Consider the following 19,578-nt stretch of genomic DNA (forward strand, 5'->3'; position numbering starts at 1 on the left):
TCTCTCTCTCTCTCTCTCTCTCTCTCTCTCTCTCTCTCTCTCTCTCTCTCTTTTTCTCGCTATCTACCGTAATTTATCTTTCTCTACTTTTCTATCGATTATTTCTAATGTAAACTGAGAGAAGGAAATATAGTAATGTGTAATTACCTGCTTGAGTGCTTGAGCGATGCGCTGCATCAATAACGCCGTACGCTATTCTGGTGCAACAAATAGACGGGCAATTACCGATGCACCGATGCATCGAAACCTAACAAGAACGGTCGGGACCGATTCGTATTGCCAATTCATTCGCTTGTGGAGCTTCGCCTGTACGAACGAATGAACGAACGAACGAGAGTTCGGGGAGGGAAGGTCGGCCAAGGGGCTCAACTGAAGCTATGTAAACTGCGGAAACGTGCAAATAAGTAACCCAGGGTTCTCGCGGAGAAGGTAGTAGCCGGGGCTTCGCCCTCCGATAAATTGTTCTCAGGTCGGAGGTTAGCGCTATTTCGAAGGATGAATGTGCACTAATATGCGCGCGTGAATAACTCGGCGAAAGTTTTCCGCGCGCCGTGGGAAAAATTTCCTGGTGAACGCCGCAGCGCGGCCCGGCCCGCTCCGAAAGGATAGCGATGAAGTACTACTGACGAAACATTACGAGTCTCATCGGAAAACGGATTTTCGAAACGGAAAGTTATTCTCTTTAAAAAAAGAATACCATACAAATTGTTGCGCCAAAATTACATACCACGTCATTCATTATCACATTGTCATTAATACATCATCATTAAATTTTACACGATTGATTAATCCTTTTGGCTGTTTTATAGAAAAGTAGTGCAAGTAAAAAGTACAAAACAGCAAATATAATATTTCCAAGTTTTGTAAAATAATTATTTAATTTTTTTAGCATTAAACAAATTCAGAATTTATCTTTAGTCTTGATTACATATTTCTACATAACACAAATTATATATTTTTTCAGATTTTATAATAAATAGAAAAGAATATGCACGATGTAACAATAAACAAAACTTTAATTTATATTCAACAAAATACCAGAGAATGTTACATCCTATATTTAATCATAAAATAAGATACGATTAAAAATATTTCTTTCGCTACGACATATATTTTTTTAATAATTTTAAAATATTTTGTACCGTCATAATAACATTTATAGATAATACAGCCAAAAGAATGAACACTAAAAAATAAAAAAAAAGACATATATTGTTATTCTAGCAATTGCTACAGATGCTTCGTCGTTAAATGATAAAATATCATTTTGCTGTAACAGTACAAATTGAAATTGAACTTTAAAGTTAATGGAATCGTTCGTACAAATTATCACGAATTACAGAGGAAAACGTGCGTTGTAATCTCGTAAGAATTTGTCAACGTGGATCAAGCGCGGCGAAAAGATCACAGTATTCTTCGGTCGTAATGGTTAACGACGTCTGGTGAAGTAACGAAACATCACGTAATATAGTAGGGGACAATACGATCGGGTAAAATTTAATTTCGCGAGAGAGAATTCTTCCCGCCACTGTGTCGCGCCGCGCCGTTGTGCGCTCCATGACGAAGGGTTGGTGAACGGAAGCAGAGATCTAAGAAGATAAAGGGTGTTCCCGCTGAATGCGATGTTTGAAACGTAGTTAATAAAATCGCATGAATATTCAACGCCGAGGGAATCGAAGTCCCGTGGGATCGAAACAAAAAGGTCGACGCATATTTGCCGTTACAAGCTCTCTCGCCGTCCCGGAAAATTGAACTTTCAGAATCCGCATGGATCATTTTTTGCCCACTCCACCCGTGGGGCGATTCTCAAATTGGACTTTTGCGATGAAATTTTTTGCAACGCCGAGAAGCGAGCCATGATCGCTTTCATAAATATCGCCCGTCTCTCGTGCAATTGAATTAACGATTTCGAAGTCATTTAACAAAATCTGATGCGATTAGCATATTTTATACATATTTAAAATAGCCTCATATAACACAGCTAAATTAAAGTTTATTTTTAATCATCATTGAATGCACAAGTTAAAAAGAAGGAAATTTTTTGTATTTGACTTTGCAAAAAATACAATACGCAAATATCTCCGGAAAGAGAATGAGAGAACTGGTTTATTGTTTAATGAATGCAACCCCAATTAGGACGACGAAGCATCTGTCAGAACGCGCGAACCACGCGCATTAACCAAAATGAAAGTACAGTAATGCCCAAATTTATGCGAAGTATGCAAAGTATACAGAAACTCGCTGTCGTGTAAATAAATATGAATAACGCGTAAAACAGCTATAGTGCCACATATACTATGGTCCTAATTATAATTCCATTAACATGCGTATATCCTCATTAAGAAAGAAGATATTTTAAAATAGAAAAACTTTATTATATCTGTAAAACTTTAAAAATAAATGCAGTTTGTAGAAGACTTTATTTTCAATTAATTAAATTAATAATCTGCAATTTAATCTGTTAATACAATATAATTACAAATATAATTATAAATTCTCGTTTGATTTAGTTTTCAATATTTATCACTTGCATCATGTGTATTTAAATTTGCGTAAAAATAAATTATACATAAATTTGAGCATTAGAATTCATATAAAATATATAAATATAGAGAAATTCACTCACCAGAGTTGCATCATGCTGCGCCTGAAAACAAATTTAATTCGCGATTATTATATGCAATTCAATGATTATCTTTTACATAAAGTCACATTACAATTTTTTTGAATCATCAACTTATTTAAATTTATCATTGTAACTCGATATATTAAATAAAAATTATTTCAACTTAATTTTTCTTTTAACTAAATTTTCTAAATAAATGATTTTCTAAAAATTATAGAAGAGAAAAGACAAGAAAAATCTTTGTAGTGTTTATATCAAAGTGCTAAAATGTTTATATATAAGATCAATTAAAAGAATAAATAATATTCAAATAATTATTAAAAGAAAAAATTGAATTTACTCACCAGCCGATGTTCGTTGCTCAGCTTCGCCAGCTTCTGCATTCAGGTTGATATCCAGTTGTGGATTGCTTGATTTTCAGTCGCACAACACGATTATAATTACGATTACACGAAATTTTTAATAAAACTCGCCCGACACATTTTATTTTCGGCACTCCCGGATTTCGACACTCCCGATGTTCGATATCCGCACAATTTTCGACACTCCCGAATTGCGACACTCCCGATTTTCGACTTTTGTTCAATTTTCGGTACTCTCGATTGTCGGCAATTCCGATTTTAGGCACTCCTGATATTCGCTCGCGATTCATATTCACTGATTGTTCAGACTCGATCAAACGCATCTCCACCGGCCGCAGAACCTTAATTAACACATGATGACGACAATTATACGACGTCATTATATGCACAGCGTACGATATGAAATGGACGGAGGAAATTTGGACGGTTGTGCATCGGGATGCAACAGCGACACGTTATGAGTATCGAGATACGGTTAATTACGGCTGCGTACTACAGTAATTATTACAGTACCGCGATCATTGTCCGCAGTGTACAATGCGAGAGAGAAAGAAATTCGTACGCCACCACCGAGTGAAATACGTGAGACTAGCGACGTGTACCTGACTTCCAAGTACGCTGCTATCCGCTCTGACCTTCGATGGACCGTTAGACCGTCGACTGGGATAAACAATGAATAAACAATATCGAAAACGTGCAAATAATTACACAGCACGGTGCGTGATATTATACGTTTTCGAAATTCTATAGTCATCAATATTTTTACATTTATTTCAAGATCAAATTATCGCATTGCAATCAGTGGTCCCGCCGATATTGAAAATATGTAACTAATTACAAAACACGGCGCGTGATACGATACGGTATGTGGTGTACATATCATATTAACTGGAATTCTTTATTTTTACATTTATTTCGATATTCGTTACGGTTACATATACATATAATTATAGCATTTATAATTACATGTATATATTTTCGCTCTACAAAAAGAGAATAGAATATATGGATTGATTATTGATACGTGATGTATGATATTAATCTTTTAACTGTGAACATCGCGTATATAAATCCGAGGAGACATTTGTCATAAAAGCAAGTATGTAAAATTTTATGAAGATTGGAGAACGGATACGTTTAATTACGATCGCGAGCAATATTAATTTATGCTATCGTGATTATTGCCTGCAACGTTTAATGTGAGGTATTTATTCGACACGCGTAATATATTACGTGTGAGAAATCAATACATAGATAAATAAAAAAACCTAACCTAACCTTAATGTTATGGTGTTTTCTATTCGCAGTTCACGTTTTACATATAAAAGCTGCGAATCGTTCAAACAAAATTCAGGAACTACTATTCAATATTGAACATGCATGAGAATCATAACAATATGAACGCGCGATGTTAAATTCGGCACTCTTGAAATTCACTTTCATCCACTTACTTTTTACGAATCCACTTACTTTTTACGAATAAAATCATCGAGAAACATACGAAACAATTTCGCATCCAGACGCTGACAATTCGCGACGCGACGTAGTGGTTAGCATATGAACTATTTATTATAATGACATGAGGCGACATATTACGGCTATTGTGTGAACTATTATGTAATTATGATTCACATGCATAAAATATCGAAACGTTCAAATCGTAAAATATTACTGTATTAACTGCCGCAGTAATCGCTAGGTATTAAAATGTTGTTCAATATTTCGATGTGGGAAAATATTTATTATAGCTCATATATTTATATCATATAAAGATCTTATCACATCAACGATGCGATGCGAAATAGATACTGCAACTCTGTATTTTATGTAGCATTGTTCGATGGAGAGTCAAATATCGCGTTACGAATGCTCAAGATATAGCTACTTACGGTAATCCGGCGTACGCTGTTCGTCAGTCTCGATATTCATTTTCAATCGCAAGTGACTTTTTACGGACAAAATTACGAAAAATATACCGTGCGATTACAGTGCGTCCGGACGCAAAGCTTCGCGACACAAAATGGTGGCACTACTGTAAAATATCGTTCAATGATAATTTATAAACATCAAAAATTAGATTTATTATACCACGCATTACCGTCTTCACTTGATATGTTCGTAAATTGTTCCTAAAATTTATAGAAAATTGTATATTTTGCACATGAATGGAATGATATATTTATTAAAATTAATTACATTTATTGTATTACTCTGTATATCTAACCAATATAATATGTGTGAGATAAATACCATTGTTTTCATTGCATTCTGTATCGTGTTTGGACGAAAACTCAGATATCATTACGGATATAGAAAATATGTGGCTACTTACGCTAACGTGTGCCATTGCAATTATCAGTTTCAATGGTCACTTTCAGTCACAGTTATTTTTTATGAGCAAAATCACGATACCGAATGATTGCAGTACGTTCGGACGCTAGCTATTTGCAACACAAAGTGGTGATTAGAATGTGAAGTATCCCTCGATTGCGATTCGTACACGCCGAATATCAAATTGTTGTACATACGCGTTACCAACTTAATTTACTCAGTACGTTCGTAAATTGTTCTCTCATAGAAAATTCGCTTTTTTTATAAGACATGATTTAACATGACAGACATGAATGAGATATTTATAAAACTTGTTATATATATTGTATTGCTTCATATAAATGCAACAAATTTTGATGGAAAATAAATCTCGCATAAATACATATCGCAGTTTTGGCTACATGTCGCATTGTTCGATGGAATTTCAAATATTGTTACAAATACTAAAAATATGTAATTACTTACTACAATTTGGCGTATTGCAATCGGCACTTTTGATACTTATTTTCATCGCTTTTTACGGACAAGATTATAAAAAATATACGGAGCGATTGCAGCACGTCTAAACACTTGCTGCTTGCGATGCGTAATAATGGCTGTCGCGTGAAGTATCATTCGATTACACGGAACATCTCGTAATACGAACGTACCAAAGCGATATACCAGTTGGCGACGTATTGCCAACTGCTTGGTACATTCGTAAATCGTCCTCTTAGAAAATTTATTTTTTTATTACTTAAAACAAGAGGTTATGGAGATATCATTCAAACGAGAGATATTTATTAATACCTGATACATTTATATTATTCCATATTGAAAGTGCGAAACAAATATCACAGCTTTGATATTCTGTATTCTGCATCGCATCGCTCGACGAAGATGTAAGTATATAAACACCGGAAATATGCTGTTACTTATAATAATTCAATGTACGCTATCGTTCGATTGCGATGCGCATATTGTTGTAAACCATTACATAACTTATCACAATTCACAAGCGTTGTTACACGCAACTCATTACGCGATCGTATTAATCGATTATTCGTCATTTTTTCTCGTCAGTATTATCGAGATTTGTCGTTATTTGTTATAAAAGAAAATAAAATAATTTCTTATAATTAAAAAAAAATACGAGAAACGTAGCGCGACTTATGGTAACTTTGGTATGAGCTGACGTTTAAATGCGTGTTTTGTCTACTTTGCAATGCGTTTAGCATCGATTGATTTCAAATATTAAGATATTATATTAGGTTGATCAAAAAGTTCGTTCACATTTTTGCAACAGATAATGTCATTAATAAACTGCACTATGTACACATTATTCAATGAAATAATATGCTATATCATTTTATAACTGACAACTTTCTGCACATTTAAAAAAAATTTATCGAAATTGATTGAGATTTGTAAATTTGGCGTCGTTTTAAGTATGGAACAAACTAAAGTGCATTTCCGTTACTTGAGGCTTTTTTATTATCGGAAAAACAAAAATGCAACGTAGACTCTAAAAAAGATTTGCGCCGTTTATGGAGAATATGCCGTAACAGAAAGAACGTGTTAAACTTGATTGATGTGATTCCGTGAGAATGACATGACACTCGAAGATGGTGAGGCCAGTTACAGTTGTCGATGACAAAATCAAGTCACTGATGGGAGTAAACTTACACATAACGACGCGAGTGATTGCAGAAACACTAAAAATATCACAATCCAGTGTTCAAAATCATTTGATGAAGTTTCGATGCTTAGTGCAATATATTAATGACATCATCTATTGCAAAAATGCGAACAAACTTTTTGATCAGTTCATTAGATTATTATCGCATACATTGCAATAAATATGATAATTCTCGATGAAAAATAAAATCAATCGACCGAATAAAAATAAATGTATCTCGATTAAAATATATTAAATCGATAATTAATATAAAAACAATTTCTTTATATTACTTCATTATTATGTCTGGTATTGTCACCTTATGAAACAATTTTTCTTGAAAAGGAGATAATGTGATAATTATATATCAAATGTTCTTATCGTATAATGATGATATTATGATAATTTCGCAATACATTATGTAGATCTAAATTACCCGCTTTAATCCGATTTAATCTCGCATTGAGCGTTTGTCAGTACAATCGTTATGCTATATACTATTTGATTTTACCGCTTTCCTTTTTTTCTAGCTTTTCCGTCGATCAGCTAAAAGAGCTTTCAACTCGAAAACGCGGCGAATCAACATCGAGTCGATGGGTCACGATCAGCCCAAAAGAGGATTTCTCGATATATTAGACATCGGCTACCTCGGCACACCGATCGACCATTTTGATGCACGACGGCGCTTCTTTGCTTGCGAAACAAACAGAGGCAATTTAGAGATTCTTCGCGGGGCTAAATAGACTCGACAGAGAAACCGATTCTATATTCCCTCGCCCGTTGTTTTCTTTTTCTCCCTTTTCCGTCTACTCGGTTCTATCCTAATCTTTCCCCCGGTTTTCTTTACGTCCAGAATCTGAGATTTTTCCCATTAACTCGCTACTGTCTGAATTTCTCGCATTTTTAAAAGAAAGTCGAATTTGTGTGATCTTCTACAAAAGAAAATAAATATTTCGGACGTTAAGCAGACACGAATTATTATCATTTATATAGAAATTAAATTGGAATTAATTTAAGCAGATTTTGCTCAAGGAATTAAAGTCTCGTCGCGTGAAGAAGGAATTGTACATAGAATGCGACGGTATTATAATTTCAATAATTTCTCATGCGAGTGTAACAAAAATGCAGCACAGCAGCACGCATAAAAGAATAATTCTACAAAGTCGGGTTAGCTTACTATAAATTTACTTTTAAGGGAATAATCACCGCAACTCTCTAACACACACACACACGCAAGAAACATAGTTTCTCTACGTTCGTTGCTCCCGTGACACCCTGTATTTTCACGGGAAATTTAACCACCGCACATTTTACCGCGCTTTAAGCTTCCAGCTTATACCTCGAAACGCATTTCTACTTCGTACGCGCGAATCCGCGCAAACACCTTTTCGTAATGTCGGTGCATATCGCATGATTTTTTTCACCACTGTCTCATCCATGGTGTCCGAAAGTAGCGTAAGCACAGGTGAGCATTTAATTAAATTCCTGGTCGTCCGGTAGCCACCAAACAAATCTTCACTTGTAATTAAGTTCACCGACCATTGTCACGCGTTTATTCTAGACAACCGCGGCTAAATAATCTCTTCGTCAGAATCGTATGGCAAAAACTCCGAGATATGAAAGACGACGACCACCACGAGCCATGTCAACACCATCTGCAACATCAGCTGCAACGAGATTTTAAAAGCTAAACTGAGGTAAGTGATATTGATACCTGTGTGAAAATTGTTTTTATAAAATTCCTATATACATGATAAAAACAACATGATAAAGATAAACGTACAATGAGATTTTAATTGCATATTTCATTTGAAATTTATCTGTTATTTTCTCTAGATTTCAATTGATATATCAAATTTCAGTAAAGTTAATAGATTTTAGTAATTTAATTCGCGCAATCGAATCGATCGCAATTTAGATGTAATTGCGCAACAATATACGTTGACTGCAGTGATTGGTATAAGTATAATCAACAATATTTTATTTTATACGCCGCGCACATTTTCTGATTACGCGTATCGTAATAATACGAATCCGGGGAACATTAAATATTCGCGGCCGCACAATCTGCTTAGTCCCTTGAGCCGCAACGGCGATTTTAGAGAGAGAAATATAATACGCGTCGTTGATGTATCATCCAAATATCCGTACAAACGCCGAATCACAAAAGGGCAACGAATCAAATCCACAAAGGGAAGCCGCATGTCTTGCGACTCAAAGCGATCTCGCGATACCCGTGGCGACATGTATATATATATATATATATATATATATCACCTGGACACATATATATAGACCATTTCGGCGAATTTATATGCTAATTCGTCGTGCTCGTCGAGATTAACTTCCTGTTCTAGTTAACCATCGCGAATCCGTGGTTGACCAAACCCATATTCCGCCCTGTACAATAAAGTCGCGCCTCGCGCAACGAATGACGTAAACACCGCCGTTGTTGTACTGCGTTCTACCACGAAACTCTGTCAATTGGACAAATCCGATTTCAGGTGTTCCGCAAAAATGCACTGTGTTGTCTCGTCCATGTGTCCTGTCAGTCGTTATTTTTGTTACGGTTTTACTCTGACTTTCGATCCAAAGTGCGCAAAATTATTTACAATATTAAGATATCCATTTTGAATGTAATTCACCGAATGTTATAAAACTTTCCTGATATTTTTTCAACGAGATAATACCTACATGCAAAAAAAATCATGCAAATAGATATTAATCCGAATATCGGGATATACATAAAAATATGTGGGAGTTGAGTTCCTCTTGTTTACAATATTTAATAAAACAACGATTTTTTTATTAAATAATAAAATGGCCTTTTTGCTCACATCAGTGTTTGGAAATTAATTTTTGCAATTGGACAATGTTTGTTAATACAAACATTTTTCAATAAATTTTTTAATAAATTCATGGGAGTAGATAATTTGTATTACGTAATAACTATAAGTAGAAAAAGTATTTCATTGCTTTGGCAGATTCACTTATCAAATATATCAATCACGATAAGATGTGTTTACATGGTAAACACTTCATGCGGCTATCTATGCAGCATAGGATATATAATTTAAAATATTGGCGTAAATAAAAGTAGAGAAAGATATTCATTTGTGCGTTTCTTTCTATTGCCTTGTGAGGTTTTTGACCTGTTCTCCCTTTCTCGACATTATTTCAAGTATACGATCGAAAAAGATCAATTACCTGCGATTCTACTTTCGTATTCTCGCAGAAATGTAATTCTTTTAGATCGGCGCCGACTTAATCAGCGCTCGCAAAAATACATTCATCGTTTTTCAATAAATTATCACAGAAATACCATGGCTATTTGTGAGCTTTGGACCAAATAAACCACGAATGAAATACCGCAGTCGCCCTCTGCTATCAAATTTTACAACGTAATAAACAAAAATATCAACTTAACAACTATTGATAACATAAAATGTAAAGCAATGCTGATTGCATTGATAATAAAACACGCGATAAAGTTAAAGCATTTGCATAATATTGCTTGATTTAGCATTTCAGTATTTAAATTTTTAATTTCAAAATAAAAATAATGATATAAATAACACAAAATAAAATATTTTGTCATGATTTATTAATCTATTTATATCAATTTACGATAAATTATTTTAGCCATCGCTGAATAAATTGGTTGGAAAAATATTGCAGAAAAATATGAATACATAAATAGATATAAAATAAATGGAGAAATATTTCGAAACAATTGTTCAGTTTTGAATAGGATTGTTAGTGGTTCAGGAACTAAAAAAAAAATAGTAGAGGAAGAATACAAAACACCTGTTTTCCATCTATTACAGACTTACTGTCAATTTTATTAGTCTAATGTCCAATAATAAAAATATATCATCGTAAGAAATGAAATTGAAGACAGGGATCACTTATCTTCCTCGTCAGACTCTATGAATATACAATCGATAACTACTGATACCAGCGCTTAAAACAAACAGGACAGTCATTATGTTCCTTCTTATATAATAACTGGAGAAGCTCATACAACGACGATACAACAACGATACAACAACGTTGCAGTTGCTGCGGATGATTTGTATTAGCTGTGACACACCGGTCGAAGTCACACGGTGAAAAGTATCGGAAAACACGTTGGACCGATCCGATCGTACACACGAGAAACGGATTTTATATAAATTTCTAATAACGTTACATAGACTTTTTATCACTAATGAATAATTCTACTGCGTTAAAAGTGAATGGGCACGCAAAACTGACGGCGAACTCTCGACGATAGGAGAAAGGAGGGTAATGCTGCAATAATTTAAATATCGTGTATTGTGCAACAGGAAGTTTCCAGTGTTCTTTTGCAATTCTCAGATTTCATGTACTTTCTGATACATGAAAAGAGCACGCGAAAAATCTTCTATCGCGATGCATGATATGTAAATCGCTCAATTATACTCCCTTCTCTGCCTCAAGTTTATAGCGTTCCCGATATAAGAATTACGTTTACATCTACAGTGAGCGAGCATGTTTTACGAACGACATTCGTCGTCACGATTGCCACGACAGATTTATTTCGCTGCAATTATTATCGTGTATTCTACAAGCGCAATATTGATCATGGTCGATAAAATTTGTGCTCAACTACCCTCGAATAGTCTGCGTTTGTTCATAATGCCGGGAAAGTAGTTTCAATATTTTACAAATATACTTTACTAAATACTAGATATTATCAAAAAACTACTGAACACATTTGGACTGTAAGTATATTTTTTGCCTACAAAATGCGACATAATACGATGCAAAGCAAACATAACAGTTTTACTATTATATTCTATTACATATTGTACTAAAAAAAAAAGCGAAATGAAAAGACTAAGAGAAAAGAGAACATACTGTTATTATAATTAAATGTATTGTTATATAAAAAGGGTGAATTATAGACGATGCAGACATACTTGTTCGCTTACTTTTAATTTCGTATTATGTAGTGAAAATACAGTTTGCTTGCTCTACATATTTATTGGCTAAAAGAACATTCACAATAATCTAAGATCTATTAAAGACGTAAGAAACAAGCTGTGGCACAACAATGCTTGCAACGTCGACTTTACCTTTTTCTTTCATGATGATATGCATTACCTAGCAAATTAGATTTTTATTTATATATTTATTATATCGATCGGTTTTATATAACGTAAGCACAATGCGATAATTACAAAAATATAAGATTTAATTACGTATAGAAATTTTCGGTGATATCAACAAATTTTCTTCCCTAAAACTTAACTACTTCGCTAAGATTCTCTCTTTGAGCGTTTCTGATATGATAAAACACACAGAATAATCGTTTAACATATGGAATAAAAATAAATAATACACTTGATGTAATCCGCACAATATTATCCTAAACAATCATGCATGCTATAAGCCGAAAAAAAAAAATGAAAAAATGATTCGAACTATTTAATCTCAAATTTATGTAAATAATGATTTATGTAACAATCTATGAAGCCTATTTATCTTGCTAAAGGGAAAACACCCGTTGTTACCTAATACAGCATTCAATACAGGTACAGTTAATTCGCATCAATGCACACTTACGGTAGAATCTTGGCGATTGAATTCTGTACGCAGATATAACGCATTGTTGTTTTGCAAATCCTACAATTTCTAAACTACCTAAATAAAACCATCCTGAAAATGAAATGATTAAAGTATCAAGAATGTCGTTTTAATGAATTTGCTTGTCAATACTCCAAATAAAACAATGAATTGACCTTTCTTCCAATCAATATATATTCTTCGGAATTATTTAAAAAATCACACACAAATAGAATATTGACTTCAGATAATTACTATATGTTGTATACTGAACTCTCTCCGAAGTTATAAAACGAAGCTTCGAAAACGCATCGCCAAAAAGAAAACGAAAGAGTGTGCGTTGAACGATTTTACAAATATCAATTCCTAATTTTATGTATCTGCTTCCGCGTTTCATGCATTTAGAGCATTCTAATGCAGTAAATGACAATATGCTTATTTAGAGATAAATGAAAGTAGCAATGACGACAGCAAAATGTGCAACGATCAACGCAGTTAACTTAGCTTTCTTCTGACAATACATATTGTACTAAACGTACCTACGGTAAACGATAAAAATTTCCGTTATTTCCAAAATTATCAGAGACTTAAGAACTTCTAATCGACTCATCGATGTAATTTCCAATATTTTACAATTCAAAATCGCTCAAGCGCTTATACATTTTGGTTTCCCGCTTCGGGATTTATGGTTCTTGAAATAACTTTAAAAATAGCCGCTCGAAACGCAGAATATATCGTAAAAAGCTCTCTATAAACATTATCGGTAACAATAAGCGTTTTATACTAACAGTTATCGATAAAATTAACAGCATAGAAATTCTATGGAAAATGTAAACGATAGCATAGCGAAAGTTTTACGCGATAAAACGTTCATTGAAGATTAAAAAACTGACGACAGCGACGAACGATATATTAATCTCTACAATCACATAGCTTTTTTTCGAAAGGCAGTACCGATGAGTCTCAGTTGTAGCCGATCACTTCTTCCTACTTCCCGGGAATATGAATTAAATTGTAAGTGCGAGCAGAAAAACTGCACGAAGAACAACGCGAGAGTTGTTATAAATATATATATATATCGCAAAAGGACCATTCGGCAGAAACTTAAAAAATAAATTTTTTTAACAAAGTGTTCATTGCTAAAAAACGAATATCTTATTTCTTTGGTGTGCATTTTTGTTCGTACATACCATCTCGTCAGATGTAACCGTTTTATACAAAAGAATTCCACTTTTTTTTTTGTTTTTGTTTTTGTTTTTTTTTTCAAAGCGTAATCATCATGGCTCTATATGGAGAAAACGGCTTTCGGAACGTGTTGCTATCATAAGTAAATTGGTAAAATGTAAAAAGCGACGATGATTTCCCAGTATGGCTCTATGTCGTGGGTCCAACTCCGTCGTGCGTACTTCCCTAATTGTCTCCTTAAATCTTCAATCTACAAGTGCGTATTTCACGAAAAGCAATCTCTTTATTACATTTGTTATTTATCCCATATATGCTATATCGGTAGTCTGTTTCTCGCAAATATTTTTATATTCGTACTTACTTCCATTCGCACACTTACGCACACACATATGAATATCGCACGATACATGCTTGCATACCTTACACATATCACATTCACTTTGCACACTTATTCTCAGAGAAGTCTTAGGAATACATATTACTCACGAATAACGCTATACAACTTTAATAATTTAAAGAAATGTATTAAAGATTCGCGGAGCCGTAGCAAGAGGTAGGACGATAGTTGTAGATCGTACCTTCGATATGAACTAGTGAAAAATTGAACTAACAATGCACACTGATCACACAAGTAATAAATCGTTGTCCAGTTTTCTTATTTTATATGTGAATAGTAGTGTTGTGAGCCTTCGACGAGTAATAATGAAATAGAATGCGCTGTAATTGCAACATTACTTCGCTTTATCACGACAATTATTAAAAAATTTTTACTGAATGTAATGCATATTTAATTTATATGCTACGGGCTACATCAAATTCCATTACATTTAGAAAGATTTTTATTTCAAACGCAAAGTTACCTTGCAATCACAAAACATTTTTCGTAACAGTCTATTTTTTAGATGTTTTTCATAAATTTAAATGAAATCTGACGAAATCAATTTAAATCATAATTTGCATTGTGTTTATAGTATAGTTTAAATACCACGTTAGCACATTTTCGAAAATTTTTAGATATCGATTAAGTACATGTAATAATGTAATATTATGGAGTGACAAATGTTTATTGAAATTACAAAATAGTGTAAATCTAATCTAATCTAACTGACAGTAACCAAAGAAAAGCCTTAATAAAAAAAAACTACAATAAAATTATTTTTCACCTATTTTGATATATCTGACTACTTTTTATACTTATAAAAAAAGCAAGTAATTTTACCCTTCAATGCTGACAATCACTAAAATTCCGATTCTTTATTGACTCTCTTACTCTATGATTCGATTTAATATATGTAAATGTATTCCGAATCATGCATCATGGAATAGTTTAACAATAATTATTAGTATTGCGAGTATAGAAAAAAACTAACAATATTAGGTACTTTAAGAGAAAAAGGACATCAGGAAAATATTGATGTACTATATTTACTGATGAAATTTGGACCACTGAATTAATAATAGTTGCTAGAACAATCATTTAGTTAGTACAGCATTAGTCAAGACACACAAAGGTGATACTCCGAAGTTACGATGCATATCTAACGAAATCTTCACTACTATCCATGTTATTCCCCAGTTTTTCTCTTTTTTGTTCGATTATTAATGAAATTACTGATTTCATAACCGCTTATACACAGGTATACAGTCAGCATCAAAATAGTTGAATGTTCTTTTCACAGATAATTTTTACAAAATTTATTCCACATTGAAGATAATAATTATTAAAATATGTTAAATTTTCTATTAAATAGTTTACACAATTCTCCTATGATAAATGTGCATTTAATGTTTTAAAAATTATTATCAACATATCTTTCATAAAGAATAAAATTTTTAAAAATCATCTACTATAAAAAGTATCTTAATTATTTTGATGCCGATTCTATTTCTTATACGTGAATTATTTTAGGAAAGTGCGCACATTTTTTCTTGTTTTTTTTTTGTGTATTTTTTTTTTCTTCTACGTAGCGCTAGAACGTCTTCAAATTATAATCACTCAAATTATTTGCTAATTATCTAATAATTTTCTTAGTTGCTAAATCCGCGCGTGAATAGTAAAGGAAGTGGGTATCGATGTAGCAACAGAGTAAGCAATGGTCTTTATAACAGTAGTATCAAGGCAGTTTTGCGTCGATCGACTAGGCTTGCCTGTCTAATCGAACGACAGCTCATAATCGGACCAATCAGATTCGTCAGAATCTGAGAAGAAAGGAATATCTTCTAAATCGAGATACATCCAACGATCGTCCCTTTCATCGAGGAAATCCCACAAGATCAGTTGCTGTAAATAGTGCAAAGCCGCTTTTTCACATTCTATGTATGCCAGAATGCGATGTAAAGTATACGGATGTAACTCGACTGTTTGATTCACAGCGTGTGATATACGCTCGAGAAACATTTTACAAAAAAAAATGCGCTTATCCGTGATCAAGATAAATATACTTTTGCAAATTATAAATAATACTTACATGTAATAGGTCCATGTCGGGATCAGCGGTGTTGCGCCTTTGTCGAACAGGTGGACCCACGTCTTTCTTGGTTCCGTCGGGAAGTGCGTGTAGATAGAAACATTTATTACCGAACGGACACTTGCCACGACCCTTATTGAAGTACTTGCAGTCCTTGGTACTAGAAAAATAACAACATATTATAAAACCTGTTCAAATAAAGGCGTATTATTGATCATCTGTTAAAGTGCTCGTACCTTAAAGCGCCTTTATAATCTCTTATCAACTTTTCCTTTTCTTCCTTTGTGTCTACCCAATACATACTAGGACAAACAAAGTCCGAGGGAATACGACATTCTGGACATGCTCTTATGATTTTGTTGTCAAACTGTTTAGCCTGACGCCACTTCCTGATGCAAGATAGGCAGAAGCAATGGTTACAATTTGGCAATATACCAAACCTCTGTTCTCGTGAGGATTTCTCCATTATTGTCTCGAAACAAACGCCACAGGATTTTTCTTTGCTACGCTGAATGGCGAAGGATAACTCCATATCTGCTTCGTGCTGCTTTACGCATGCCTGTATAAAATCAAGATGTTAAATATCATGGAAATTTATAAAATATTCTAAACATACACATGCGCACATTTTAATGAGAAAAATATTAAGCTTGAAATAGAAATTTGATAGTCATTTAATTTGCCTTTAATGACTATTTCATAACTTAAAACATATATATATATAGAACAAAGAATATTTATTATTAGATAAATTATTAAATATAATACTAGGGCTGCGTTTGCTTTGAACGCTTACGTTAAAAGCGTCATTCTATCTTTCTTCGACGTATAATGAGCAAAATATGCAGCCTACATAAATATTGAGTATAAATAAATATAAATATAAATAATTTCCATTCTTAGATAAGTATTTTCTCTACTGTAGTAGAAATTATTTACGATTCAATCTAATATAATGTAATTGGATAAAATGACAGCTGGATAAATACTTACATTTGTATGTTTTTTCCTCAATTCTTCATTATATGGGTGAAGAACTGCACGGCTACATAATTCGCAAGTATGGCCGTGAAGATATGTGCAGTTTATATTCCTACAAACTCCACCCGCTTCTTCATATGGACACAGAGGTTCTAAGGCAGGGTTTGAAGCTTGACCAGATGGATTAACAGCTTGAGCATACGAAACTGCCATTGATGTGCTTGTAGATGTTCCTGAAGTAGACGTTCCATCTGTAGATGATCCAGCTACAGGAGGCACAGCTGTAGGTATAAACTCAGGTGCTTTCACCCATTCTTCAGCATTGCGTTTATCAGCTTTTCTACGAGTAAATAGACATCGTCGATAAAGATAATAATGTATTTGCTGCGACAATTAACAATTGCTCAAGAAAGTATGATTCAATCTATTAATGAACCTAAATAGACATTTATGACTCGTCTTTAAAAAATTAATAAACAATATTATAGAATCATATCATATTTTACACTGGCGCTTTCTACTCTGTTAATAACTAAGAATTAATACACAGGTCACGTGTTACAATGCTACATTTATACTTACTTATTTCTCAAAGAATTTGTTGTAGGTTGACTCGAGGCAGAATTTTCTATTGCGTTGGTTTGCGTAGCTTCATTTTCGGTATCTGAACTATGACGGAAACGGCATTGATTGCCAAATTTACACATGCCCTGTTTGAAGAAGCGACAAGTCATGATGTAGGTAGGACCATTGGTCGACGTTGCCACTGCCTCATTGATACTAGCTTCATTTCTAGTCGCTTGCACGTGCCGGTACCGACAGTTATTTCCTTCGCGACAAGCGCCATTCTTGAAGTATCTAGAAAAAGTATATTATTATGTGAAAGACACGAGACAAGCGTGTTGCCACGATGATGCAAAATACGCTCGTTTGGGTTTGAAATTATCGAGAAATTCGTAACGACATAGATGTACATCCGCCAGTGTCAATATTTATATTATTGCATTTGTCTCGATTGAACGTTGCCACTTCATGACATGTTTGCGCCCGACTTCTCTATCTCTATCTATTTACGTAAACCCCGATCACGTGCGAAGAACGTCTTTCGCGAATAACTGCCCCAAAGTTTGCGACGCGCAATGCCCATTACGTACGTTCCTTACCGGCAAGCAACACTCTGCGTCCAATTGTCGGCCATTTTCTTGCTCCTCCTCCGTCGTAATGATGATCGACGACGCGTCGTTCCTCGGATGATGAGTAGCGCGCGCGTTCGTTGTAGAGTGATGTGCACTTCGGAGCAGACCGTTCCGGCTCAAACGGTCGCTTCGGCGGATACCCGGAAAAGCACGATGTGGACTACAGCACGTTCTCTGTGCGACAAGAAGGCGCTCGCCTCGCGCCGCACAATAAATGCACCTGATAGGACGTGAACGACACACACGAGTGTGCGCGCGCGTCCGTCCTTCTCGCTCGCCCTTCCACTCGTGATACGCGTGTCACCACGCGATGTAATGTCACGCACGGCTCGATCCGTGACCGCTTAAATACCACCGAGCACTCTCGCCGCTTTTTATCCTTCTTCTTTATCGTGATATATCTGTTGTGGATATCTCTAATCTTCGATCACAGTGCTGCCCGTTGCTACTCATGCGTCTTCCACCTTTTTCTACTTTCCATTTATCTTGTGTTTTTTTGCACCAAATCTCTTTCTCAAAACACAGAAGGCATAGACAACCGTTTAACGCTTCCACGTGGTGATGGTGTGTGATGTAACGTTTGTTATCTCGATTATCAATGGACTTAAGCACTTCTATAAATATGGTTATACATTTGTTAATTCTGTGACACGATAGCGATGTTTCGAGGTCGCAAATCACATTTTCTCTCGCGTAATACCCACTTGATTAAATAGCAGTTTATATTTTTCTCAATCGAAGAACGTTTTTATCGCACTTTCCTATCTGCTGTTCCAAAACAGATCGCCGGACGTAAAATGCGCATAACGTCCGCACGCGAATACACGCGAATCAGCAGTGACGCGCGGTCATTGAACTCGACCGAGCTCCTCCACTTGTCGATGTGTTTATGTATTACCCTGCGAACATAAATCGGAACGGAACAAACTCACGTGCTCGCTGCTGTCAGTCGTTATCAACTTTTGCCAAAGATTGCAAAGAGAACGGCTTGCATTCAACAGAACGAAATGTTTCGTCGATTAACGATGTGTTAATGTGATTGGCTCTTACCCTTAGATCCTTGCTGGATCAATCATATTGCATCATTATTCACTTGCGAAGTGCTTCACTTTGAATGTTGCCACTATTCTGAAGAGAATAGGAATGCAATAAAGATGTGTAAACTTAGTAAATTCAATCAAAT

At 34.6% G+C, this 19,578-nt stretch overlaps 1 protein-coding gene across 3 annotated transcripts; it reads right to left on the reverse strand.

Annotated features, from left to right (window-relative positions):
- Positions 1–4,726: 4,726 nt before the first annotated feature.
- Positions 4,727–19,374, reverse strand: LOC105669581 (probable E3 ubiquitin-protein ligase makorin-1). Of its 3 annotated transcripts, none has more exons than XM_012362621.2 (6): positions 18,363–19,374; positions 17,782–18,057; positions 17,212–17,539; positions 16,455–16,777; positions 16,219–16,378; positions 4,727–8,643 (listed from the first exon to the last, which is right to left on the reverse strand). In XM_012362621.2, exons 1-6 carry the CDS (start codon positions 18,395–18,397, stop codon positions 8,548–8,550), a joined length of 1,218 nt encoding a protein of 405 aa, XP_012218044.1. In that variant the 5' UTR covers positions 18,398–19,374; the 3' UTR covers positions 4,727–8,547. The 3 variants fall into 3 exon arrangements, with proteins under 3 accessions (XP_012218044.1, XP_012218043.1, XP_067203424.1); XM_012362620.2 differs by lacking the exon at positions 4,727–8,643 and adding an exon at positions 10,787–16,031 and having other exon boundaries at positions 18,363–19,358; XM_067347323.1 differs by lacking the exon at positions 4,727–8,643 and adding an exon at positions 10,787–16,031 and having other exon boundaries at positions 18,354–19,356.
- Between the last annotated feature and the right edge of the window lie 204 nt (positions 19,375–19,578).

This window comes from Linepithema humile, chromosome 1 (assembly GCF_040581485.1).
Source record: "Linepithema humile isolate Giens D197 chromosome 1, Lhum_UNIL_v1.0, whole genome shotgun sequence".
In the NCBI taxonomy this organism is placed as follows: domain Eukaryota; kingdom Metazoa; phylum Arthropoda; class Insecta; order Hymenoptera; family Formicidae; genus Linepithema; species Linepithema humile.

Coding starts and splice junctions, on each gene's coding strand:
- LOC105669581 (XM_012362620.2), bottom strand. CDS start 18,397: ATGGCCGACAATTGGACGCAGAGTGTTGCTTGCCG. Junction 18,058..18,362: donor ACGCAGAGTGTTGCTTGCCG/GTAAGGAACGTA, acceptor TACTTTTTCTAG/ATACTTCAAGAATGGCGCTT. Junction 16,778..17,211: donor TGAGGAAAAAACATACAAAT/GTAAGTATTTAT, acceptor GATTTTATACAG/GCATGCGTAAAGCAGCACGA.